The sequence below is a fragment of the Leuresthes tenuis genome, unplaced genomic scaffold (assembly GCF_036924035.1).
Source record: "Leuresthes tenuis unplaced genomic scaffold, fLeuTen1.0.hap1 SCAF_3, whole genome shotgun sequence".
NCBI lineage: Eukaryota > Metazoa > Chordata > Actinopteri > Atheriniformes > Atherinopsidae > Leuresthes > Leuresthes tenuis.
The window spans coordinates 4,339,189-4,350,989 of NW_027325357.1; the positions used below are offsets into that span (position 1 = coordinate 4,339,189).

The following is an 11,801-nucleotide window of genomic DNA, read 5'->3' on the forward strand; positions in this document are numbered from 1 at the left end:
TGGAATAGAGTATTACTGACACTTCCATGGCTATCAGCTGCCTTACCTCCACCATTCTTATAGCAGAGGTACGGGAAACGCCAGACGTTCCCTAAACCAACAAAGCCACCAGCCACAGACAGAACAAAGTCCAACTTGCTGGCCCACTTCTCCCGCTGGGGGTGTTTGCCCTCTGCCTCGTCTTCGGGCCGAGTTCCAGGGCTCTTACCAGGAGATGGCTTCAGAGTGTCCTTATGAAAGTCCTTCAGACACTGAAGTTTCTCTTTTTGAGCCATTCTGTATAAACAGGAAACAGAAAGAATCGAGCAAGAATTAATCACCATTTTGTTTGGCTGCACTTAGAATAACAAAATTTCTTTATGGCTTCCGGAAACTCCAAACAGACGTTACATAAAACACACAATAAAGAACAAAAAAGCATAAAGACGGCTTTGCTGTCATCGAAGATCTGAGGCTGAGACATTACACTTGGACGCCTGCTTTGCACTGAGAAGGATATCTCAGTGATTTCAGAGACTTTATAAGCAACCATTTTATTCCTTAAATTAAACATTTGTTCATGAATACATCCGTGAGTCTTTCGTTCAGGAAGGTGGTGTACTCTAGCTATATGATAGCACCAAAAATCTGCTCCATAAATGAACAGTTTTTCCAATTCTGACAGAGCCACCTGGTGGATTTTTTTTTAAAATCACTACTACTGTAGAGCTCTCCAGCAGATAAAAGCACAGTGTGGCAGTGGGACACGTGTAAAATCAGTCCAAAACAGTAGTAGTTTGCTTTCCCCTGCATTTGTGGAAATGACTGAGATGTTTCAGAAAATTATACAACCATTTTGTATCTTGAAATGCTTTGTTTGGAAAATGGCCGTGTCAAATGGTGTCATGTTTTAGCATTTTCCTTTTACCGTCAGCCTGCCATCAGATTCTCAACTTGCGGCTTCTTTGACAGTCGCAGATTCATTCTGATAAAGTTTGAGTCATAACACTGCATGTAATTACCCAACCACTAAGCCACATTGTTGGCCTGAAGGTACTTTTTACGTCAAAGCAAACCGATATGGTCTGTAATCAAAATGTATGAACAGATGCATTTTTTGTCATCGTTATTACAAATGTCGCTGTGTAAACATCCCCAAGGCTGAAACTACAAGTAAAACTTAACCTACAAAACCAGAGACATTAGTTTATCTTCAGATGATTCCATTCTAATTACACTTAATATGGTTTGTATTTGAGGGAGCTCCAGCTCCAGTTGCAGAAAATGTTAAATTCAAGAGAGAACACAAATAAACTGTGCTTTAACATGGATGTGAAGTTGAAACGGCTACAGAAGCACGTGTTTCTAATGTCTTAACATGCACCCAGTGTGCCGTACAGAGGTGCATTGAACATTTTCAGCTGAATATAAAAACAGTTTCAACATTATAAACATTGTTGGAGTGTTTAAAGCTGGTGAAATTAACAAGACAAACACTGATGTGTGGAAACAAACGGTTTAGCCGCAGAAATGAAGAAAACTCCAGTGGGAGGTTTAAATAAGTACTGGAAGCGGTGCATCTCCAGCAGTGGGAAACTTCTTAGCTGGCACATAGAATCAACTTAGAACTGGCTCTCAAACCAGCCCAGAACCAGCACTGGAATTTGGTAAAAAAAGAAAAAAGCTGAAACTGCATTTTAAAATCTTAATTTGGTATGATTTTAGTATTCGTCTGAGGTCTTGCTCAGAGTCTGAACAAATGAGTCTACTCTGCCTTGTTTCAAGACGAGCATAAATGAATTAGCTCTGTGGTGTTCATGAGAAATTAGGAGGTGACTAAGTTCTTGTTTTGTGGTTGTGAATCAGTCCAGATCAGCTCCTGGTGCTCTTCACTGCCACTTCTGAGTTTACAGAGCACACCGATCTGTAAATCCTGTCTTCTGTGGTCGTCTGTGGCTCTGAGCGCGCTCAGAAATGCACCACATACTCATTCAAAGGGGAAGTTATCGATGTGAAGAAGCTAAGACAGTGATAACTGAATGTTAGTTAACATATAGCAGAAGATTAGAGTGTTCTTCTAGTCTGGATGTGATTGAAACCTTGATTGGTTTTCAGAGCCAAACCAAATTAATTTTAGAAAAACCATTTAATGGTTTATAATGAAGCTGTAGCTACAGTTGTAAGACATTTTTACGGAGACTTTAGTCTGCCCCTCTTCTTCCTTCTTCCCCATTTCCTCGTTAACCCAACCCCGACTCTGTGATTGGTCGTCTAAGAAGCAAAGTGATCATGGTCACAGTGACACAACCAGAGCTGTAAATTTCCACCCGACAATGACCGTGACAGAGTCTGCAGGAGAGACAGACATACTTAGCAGTCAGCACAGGTCTGTGACTGTGGAAAATGTCATGTCCTTATCTCTTTCCATCTGCCAGACTGCTGCACCCTAAACTTCTCTCTTTGCTTCTCTCATTCCCTAAATAAGACCACATTTCAGATGTTGCCCTAGTTTAAATGAAATTAGATGGTTATTGTATATTTCATTGAAGTTAAGTTCCAATAACATCAGTTTTTTCCATGAGAATCCGGTTCATCATTCAACTGTGTGTTGTAGAATCTGCATCCTGTACAATCTATGAACCGTTTTTTGTGGCGTTTTTGTGGCTTCCTTCCTGATGAAGGAAAGGGAAAGTGTGCATGTTGAGAGTGTGTGACCATGTGTGCACAAACGCTCGCGATAAAAACAAGTATTTGCTGCATCAAAAGGTGATAGACAAAATATGGCTGCTGTTAATAAGCTAATTTTGTAACTCTGTAATCTTGTAACTCTCAATGTGCTCCGACAACAAAACACTTGAATGAAATAAATCATTAAAAGCATTGAATTACACATATTTTCTGTCAATTTTAGACCCAATAAGATTAATGGATTTCTGATAATGGGTTAAAGATTTATATATGTAGTGCAGCTGCTTTGCTCAAAAATCCTAATAATCTTTTTGTAAATTAAACTGTGAATAACACCTAATGTATTCTCTATATATCTGGATGTCATCAGCAAATATGTGAATGTGAAAATAAACAAGAGACCAAAGCAGTATATTAAAAAGTCAAAAGGATAAAAATCTATTGAGTTGGAAAAACCTTCAACGACCGTGTGACATTTACTCACCTATCAGTGTACGAGGCAGTATTTTTGTTTTATTACCTATGCTTTTGTAAATTTGAGTGGTAGGTTGACAAACTATATGTAATGTTGACTGAATCACGTGTTCATATAATGTTCTACTATCATGCAGACACTGCCATGCTGTCCATTAGACAAAGACTCTGCTTCTTCTTTGTAAAACTGGGACGTGTGCCTTTAAATTGCCACTGCAGGGCTCAAGTTTCGGAAAACCAGTTTCCATGAGGTTTGATTGTTTAAAACTAATTACTAGAGACAAATGTATGTACGTAACATACCTGTTCTGCAAGAGTTTTAGCCAAGTAAAGACAGCTGAGCAACTTCCTCTATTTGTCGTTTGATGGGCATGAAATGCAAAGACTTTTAAAATCTCCCTGTTGTGTCATACAGTTGGACGGCATTAGTCCTGCCTTTAACGACACACATTTTAATCATGAATCCACAGTTTTATGACGCAGTGAAAGAAATCTGTATGTTTATGGAGTGACAGGATTTCAAGCTCCGGACTAAGTGAAGATGTGTGCTTTGTATGTTCAAATTGTGGTTGACTGGGCATTGCATAAAGAGTCATAAGTCCCGTCACAAGATATTCTTGCAGTGCCTTCTTTTCAGTGGCAACACAAATGAGAAGTGGATGCTTAGTGGACATCTCCCAGTGTAGGAGCTCTTAAACTGGTAAGAAATCCTGGGTTAAATGTTGAAGGGGATATTTATCCTGTCTGACTTTGGAAAGCTTCTAGACTCCCAATTTAGGGATGGATAACACGGGAGCAACACATATGAGCTACCACAAGTAGTCTGCTGCCCCCACAAATAAAAAAACCATTTAGAATACATCCCAAGGACGTACTTTTATGATGGTTTCCATGATTCCAAGTGAAAAAAAGATTAGTTTTAAACGTTTAATTCTTTAACTTCTTTGTTTTCCATTTCACTCGGTTTGGTTTGGGGTTCGGCACCAAAGCTACTTGGTTAGGTTCAGGAAATGATTGTTATGTGGTAAAAAGCATGATGACATTTACCCTGTTCTCAGAAAACTGATGCTCAAGGCGTCCCTTTGGATTGATTTGCATCATTCTAAGAAATAGACCTGCAGTGTGCGACAGCGTCACGGTCAGAATGGGCAGGTACAGAGGCTCACTGTGCTCTGGGTTCTAAAGTCAGTAAACGTAAGACTCTTGGTCCAATGCGATCTCACACACACTCTCACAAACACAGGCAGAACCACACATACTTACTTCACTCCCTAACCACTTGCATAACTCACTCTCCTATTTTAAGACCATGTACATTTCCACTGGACTGGCCGCCTATTAAATGCAATCATCTACCGCCCCACTTCTGCTTTTCATTTCTTTCACGCCTCCTCTGACCTGTTCCATATTTCCCCCCTTTCTTGTCATTTTTCTCATCCTTCTAATCTTTTTTTGTTTTAATCACACATCAGTGTATATATGTATTTCACTGTTGCGAATGGGCCTTTCAGACCCTCCATCTTGTCAGTTAAAAGGCTATGATTGGAACCACAGGATTCAAGTCTTAGGGATGGCAGGCGTGCAAATTTGGAGTTGACTGAAAATAATCTTTGATATTTCATAGTTTAATTTATAGTTGAATGACCCACTTACAAGAAAACAGAACTGAAGAACTGATGTGCCTTTCTCTTTCTGCCTCCTGTGTTCGTTTTATTTCCTTCTTCCACACTTTGCACCCAAATGTCTGACTTTATTCTCCCATTTTCTAACATCCTAATTTTACAATAATAGAAACTGTCAGGTAAAAGTTGCAAAAAGAAGAAAACAGAAGGGAGGTAAAGAGAAAACTAGAAAGAACGATTGAATTGGTTGAACTAGATTAGTGTAAGAATGCTGTTAAATATTAATTTAGAAGGAGAAAGAGAAGGTCTAAAAGGGGAGGCAGAAAAGAAAAAAGGGAAGTGCGTGCAGACTTCTGGCAGGAAAACATGCCAAAGAGGGTGACAAAAATGTGAACCACATACAGAAAGTGTTAAAAATATATGTCAGACATACGCAATTAAAAGTCAAACGTAACAACAAGAAGCACAACAAGCGTGTGTGAAAGAAAACACTGCAAAGAAGTATAAAAACAGGGAGGTGCATGCCTTTCTCTGTTATCTAACCAGAGTCAACAATCAATGTGGATTCTTGGTAAGTTTGTTATTACCGTTCAACTAATACAGGTTACAAAATATGTTAGAGTTTTGGCTTTGTTCACACACACATCAATCTGAAAAATCTCACTCCCAAGGACTAAAACTATTTTTTTTTTATCTTTATCTACACTGCCCGGGTATGACTTTGCATGTTTTTATTCACATATCTGCAACTTAGAGATACAATTCCGTAGTATCGCTACGTTGCAAGTTTTCATTTTGCTTATCAAGAAGCTGTCTACTTGTTGCAACAGCACACCAGGTTTTACCTAAGCCCTGCACTCATATCATATCAAATATGTGGGGAGGACCAACTGCCAACCGGGAGTCTTACATGGACGATGCACACAGCAAAAAGATCAAATCGGAGAATATGCTGCTGTCAGTAAGTCTGAGTCTAAAAAACAACAACGATAAAAGATGAATTAGAATTTAAATCGTAGTTTGTGGTTCCTATTAACAGAATGTTTTCATGGATTTATCTTCAAATGGCATATTCCTCTCATGTTGTTCTTTCTTCTGCACAGCTTGCCACCTTCTATTTGAAACATAATGTTTTAGCGTTGGTCACTTTAAACTTCTCAAATCTGCTGTGATCGGTTGGCTGAATTGTCAAAAATAGTGAAAAGCAAGACAGCTGCCCTTTGTTTGAGGCTAGCTAACAGGCAGCCATGAAGCGAATGCATTTCCTAGCGATGTCAATAGATAAAAAATAAAAGTCTGGACCTTGCTTCAGGCAAATCAGGAGCTTTTCAGAAGTCATACATATTCCGTGTCGTGTTTGCTGCAACAGGGATTAAAAAGTGTTTAAGTAGAGACAGGAAGTTAGTGTGACGCAATCAAGATGATGATGTTGTTTAAAGAATATCCTAAAATTAAAAATCCTTCATTTTGGGTGTCATCTTTTAAAGCAAAATTGTTCACCATTTCACCCCAACGTGGTAATTGGGGACGTTTCCATGCACGTTTCCGTGCACAGTCCGGCTGTACCGCGGTTAAGCTGTTTCACTGGACCACTGATCCCAGAATACAGACATGAGAGAGCAGTCGATTTACTGACCGAAGTACGTCTGTCTCCGCTACTGTAGGTGACGATATGCCCAAGCTGCAGTTAGACCTGGCCAGATGCTGTGGTTTTAAAATCAGGATTTTATCAGAGCAGAGAGACAGCCAGGAAAATACTTAAGCGACTGGGTTGGCACGTAGTCTTAATGGGCTGATTTTCAACCAAAAGTCCCATGTTTGAACATCCAGTCTATGTGTTCTGTGGAGTTGGGGAAGGCTTATGACCATGTCCCACTGGGATTCTGTGTGGGGTGTTGTGGGAATATGAGGTTCCAGAGTTGCTTTTGCCGGCTTTTTGGTCCCTGTAAAACCAAAGCAAGAGCTGTGTGTGCATTCTTGACACATTGGTTGCACTCGTGTACAGAGCATGCCTTACTCCTCCAGGGCTGCCCCTCATCAACGATCCTGTCTGTGATTTTTATGGGCAGCATCTCGAGGGGTAGTCGGTTAGAGGAGGGCATCTGGTTTGGGAACCTCAGGGTTTTTTGCAGATGATGTGGTTCTGTTGGCTTCTTCCAGCCGTGACCTTCAGTGTGTACTGGAGCGGTTCACAGTGGAGGGTTGGAGTGACCGATGGACAGAAGGATGGAGGCTTCGTCAGCAGTAATGAGGGAGCTGATCTGGTGCGTTGAGATGAAGAGGGAGCTGAGCCAGAAGGAGAAGCTTTCGAATTACTGGTCCATCTTTGTTCCACCCCTCAACTGTTGTCATGAGATCTTGGTAGTGACTGAAAGAACGAGGCTGTGGATGCAAGCAACTGAAATAGGATTCTTTCGAAGGGTGGCTGAGCTCAGCCTTAGAGATAGGGTGAGGAGCTCGGAGGTCGAGCCGCTGCTCCTCTGCATTGAAACGAGTCAGCTGAGGTGGTTTGGGCATCTTGTGAGGATGCTACCAGGGCGCCTACCTTTGTTTTTCGGGAATGTCCAACAGAGAGGCAGCCCCAGGGCACACCCAGAACTCACTGGAGGGATTATATATCCCTTCTGGCCTGATAACGCCTCTGGACCAATGAGGGCGAGGTGGGGAGCGATGCTGGGGAGAGGGATGTGTGGGTTTCTCTCCTGGACCTGTTGCCTCCGCGACCTGACCTCGAAGAAGAGGATGATGAGGGATCTAGGTGTTTAAACTTCTGATGAAATCTTTCCAACCAATCCAGATGTTCAAAAGTTTGTGTCAGAACCCAGAAAAACCTGAAAATGTACAGAAAGCAATGGAAAGCTGCAACTCAACACATCCAGAAGAGAGAAATGGAGGGCGGGAACAAAGCCGGGAGACACAGACCCGATCTGCTCCTACTTCACAGCTGACTGCCACTAACAAGCCAATGTTGAATTTCAAGTTGTCAGAACAAAGATTTCCCTCTTCCCCAGTTGATTATTATATTGTGATTAATTCCAGGTTTTAATTAAATCTGGCAATAAAAAGATGCTTCAGTGCATTTTATTACTTTGTCGTTTTGATAATCTATGTTTCAAATAAAAATTTTATTTTTTTATTTCAGCCACAAGGGAGAGCTGGTCTGTCACTCATCCTGTCGAGACTTCCTTTATTCAAATGATGCATAAATATGCACACTTAACATCAGGCTGCAAGAGTAACTGATTATAACAATATGCTTTACTCTGGTGCTGGGTGTTAATTACTATCTTTACTGCTTCCACGTTCGGCTGCCAAGTTAAACAAAATCTATAAAAGAAGCAAGCTGCGTTAAATAGTGGATCAAAGTACAGCGCAGTTATAGAAAATCATACAAGATTAATGGTGCAGCTCTAATATGTGAAAGTCTATGTTGGTTAGTGGTTCATAGTGGTTGATAAACTCAGCAGCAGTTAAAGTGCAGCCTGATCTCAAGTCAAGGACAGAGATAAAGGTTTTAACAGCATCTCATGCAAATCAACTGAGTGATATTTTCATTCGCTGTGTGAGTGCAGATTCCCTCCACATTTCTCAGCATTCATTTGTAGAAACTACTCCGGGAATGCTGTCATGCTCATAGTTGAGAGTTGACCAAGAAACACACACACACTTTCCAGAAACCTCAGGTTACAGACTTAATAAATCATTTAACAGCAAGCAAGTCTCCAGTTAATACAGAAGCTTTCAGAGCTGGAGGACAGACCAACAGGAACTCAAACAAGAATTACTCAAAAACTAGACTTTCTGTATGTTTCCACTGACTCTATAGAACAACGCCATCATGTAAAATGCAAGCCCATACGTTTGCATCTGTAAATGCGCAGCTAAAAACTTTTCCCTTGAACAGCCCCAGGGCACATCACAAGAGATCCAAACACAAAAGAACTCTTGAGTCTTGTAAGTGTGTTGATGCAAGACAGAAGTCTATCACAGATTGACTTCATTTGTCAGGTTAGTTCCTGACAAGATTCTCAGATGGGAAGATAAACATATTCAAGCCACAGCTTGAATGCAGGAGCATCATCTGGTTAGATTAGCACCCAAAAAACAGGACACTGTCGGCAGCGTCTGTGGATGTGTTGGCTCTTATTCCGCGAGCGATTCAAATGAGTGGCACACGTTAGTCTGACAAGGACTCCACAGCAGTCAAGATTAGATTAAAACTTGGGGCCAAGAGCAAACACACACACACTCACACACACACACACACACACTCAGAGAAGTCAGCGTCCTGAGCGACACACCTACGTAGCAGTTTTTCAGCCAGTCAGTGTCATCCAGCTCTCAACAACAGAGATTCATTCCTGTTTTTAGTATTTTTCTCAAAGTGTGGTTGTTAATCATATTCTAACCAACGTGAACTTCTTCAGACTGTGTTGTGAGGAAAATCCTTCACCGTTTTTGGTCTAAATACCAAATTAGGAGCTTTGTGCTGCCGGAAAAAAGAACAGTAGGAGAAAATCCTTGAACCTTTGCCAATTTTGGGACAAAATAACAAAAAGTGACAAGAGCGTGAAAATCGAAGTATAATTATTCAAAAACACACAATAACCTTGAAACTCTCATTGACCAGGACTGGGTTATTGAATCCGTTTAGGACTGAAAATCATTCTGTATTTTTTAGTTTCAATCAGTCTTCCTGAATGTTTTGCACATTTTTCTTTGCAAGTGAAAGAATTGCATTACAGGTTTGCTAGACTCTGCGAGATAAATACTCCGGGTAATTTTCCAACACTGAAACTGATCCAAAATGGAGCAGACTGCCTGCTATCGGAACCCAACCCGTCTCGAGGCACTCATTAAACCTTTTTACCTTCTTCTCTGTCAGGCATTACAAGACATCTGGGAGCCATACCTGCACACTCAATGAACCTTAAAAGACCAAATAGTAGCTAAATAGCCATTATAGCAACAATTAAATCATGAGCCACTTGTTTATTGTGTTCTAGATGGTGAAAAAAGAATATTCATATACCATAGAACAAAGAGTATGTGGCGTAAAAGTATCCAAATGTGGGAAAAATGTACTCTTTTTTTAAAAGCTCGTCGCAAAAAACAGAGGAATTAAAAGAAAGCAGGAAGCAGACAAAGGTAGAGAGGCTGCAAACAGAGAGGGAGGTGAGGAGAGGAGAGGCAGCGCTCGCTGCTTTCAGAGCGACGGACGAGCATCTCCGCCTTCTCACCGCTCCGAGCGCCTCACTTCCCCTTTCTGATGCGGCTCACCAACGGAAATAAACTTAACAAAGTCATTCAAATGAAGCAAAAACTGCGCAGCTACACCACCTTTCCATTTTCTTTGGACAGCTTACACATTTAAACAGATACGAAACGAGCCAATTGATTCAAAAAGAGCCATGGACGACATAAAGAAAAAAGAGCGATAATCTTAGGAAAAGGCTGTTTTTGTCCTTAACAAGACTGAGAAGCAACATCTTATATAAAAGCCAAGAGAGGAACTTGATGTTTTGTTGTTGTCTTAAAAAAAACCTTAAAGGTATTTAAGACAAGCAAATGCGCTCATCCATACTGAACAGATGCAAAAGACGAGGAGAAATAAGAGGCTATATGATTAAAAATTCATAGAGTTAAATATAAAGCCACCAGGAAAATGCAAATCCACTGTATCCTTTCTGAGCGCACGAATCATTGTCCCTAGGGACCAACCTTTACCCAAATCTACATCGCAGCTTCTCCATCAAGCTTCACAAGGAAATACATCCTGCACACAAACGGCAGTAAAACACCGTTAAACAGCCTTTAACAAAACACTGATATTCTACAAAGTCATGCAAATAAACTTTTTCTTTCAGCGTCTTTTGCTTTGCAAAGAAACTATTCTCATTTACACAATTAAGACACATAAACGCAGTTAAGATCATAATTCTAAAGAAGAAAATCATCAGAAGAAAATGAATGAAAACAGCACAGCCATCCCCCATCACATTTAAAATGTGATGTCGTTTTTCCTTTACCTGCTACGTTGGTGTGATTTTTGATATTATTTTGTCCTTTAATGTCCTTTGCGCGCGGTCCCTTGTCCGTTTCGTCTTGTCCGTGTCCTCCGGTGTCCGTGTGAGCGACTGAAGACTGGACGCGTCGGAAGCCTATATTTTAGCCTATTTATAAGCTTCTCTTTCTGACCTTTGTCTCTTGAAACGGGGGGACCAGAGACATCAGCGGCAGTGGAAAATCACCGGCCTGCCTCCTCTCAGAGCAACAGGAGAGCTGTGTTTCTGATGCCTTCAGGACGCATCGGTAACCTCGGAATTTGTATGTGTTTTTTTTAAAGTGCGCGGTTACAGGAGAAATGCGTAATAAAGTGAAATGTTTGTAATTAAAATGCGCAATTCCAGTACCGACACTAATAATGCCGCCACAATTCTCTGAAGAAGATGTAACTTTGCGTCAAATCCATTAAAATCATCAGATGTCGACGTTAAACCCGAAACAGAAACAAGCTACGTGCACATTTTCAACTCATCACGTAGCTCTAATCCGGGACCCATTTGATCAATAATCCCCAACAACAATCACTCAAAGGGTTTACTAAGCCATGCGGATATCTTTTTTTTTTTCTATTTTCAAAAAAGTATCCGAGATTTACGAGCTACACATGAATGCAGCATTAAGGAGCATTAAAGTGGCTGCTTCAACTCCCCCCCCCTCCCAGTGAGCATCTTATCCGACTCTTGCGTGCACACGCTCATATTCTCAGGCGCGCTCCAAAATATGGTCACGCCCCCTTTATGCGCGTGACAGCAGGCGTTGGAGAGCACGCAGTAGATGGAATGAAGGCCCACAATGAGCAAATTCAGTTTGCAGTGGGAACGATTCAGTGACACTGAAACAGAAGCCGTGAAATTACTTTTTTCTTTCTTTGTCAGTCAGAGTTTTTAACAACTGCCTTTTATGCCCACAGAATAAATACAAAGACTTTAAAAGCTCCTAATGGAATCCAGCTCCACAACCTCTGCTCCAGTC

The 11,801-nt window shown here is 40.9% G+C and overlaps 1 protein-coding gene across 1 annotated transcript in view; it reads right to left on the reverse strand.

Annotated features, from left to right (window-relative positions):
• LOC140302927 (sodium- and chloride-dependent taurine transporter-like) overlaps window positions 1-11,423 on the reverse strand; it is a 31,608-nt gene extending 20,185 nt beyond the window's left edge. Inside the window, exons 1-2 of the mRNA XM_072381471.1 lie at window positions 10,793-11,423; window positions 47-276 (exon numbers count right to left, since the gene is read on the reverse strand). Of these exons, the coding sequence (XP_072237572.1) occupies window positions 47-275 (229 nt within the window). The 5' untranslated portion in view covers window position 276; window positions 10,793-11,423. The remainder of the gene's footprint in view (window positions 1-46; window positions 277-10,792) is intronic.
• Window positions 11,424-11,801: the final 378 nt, after the last annotated feature.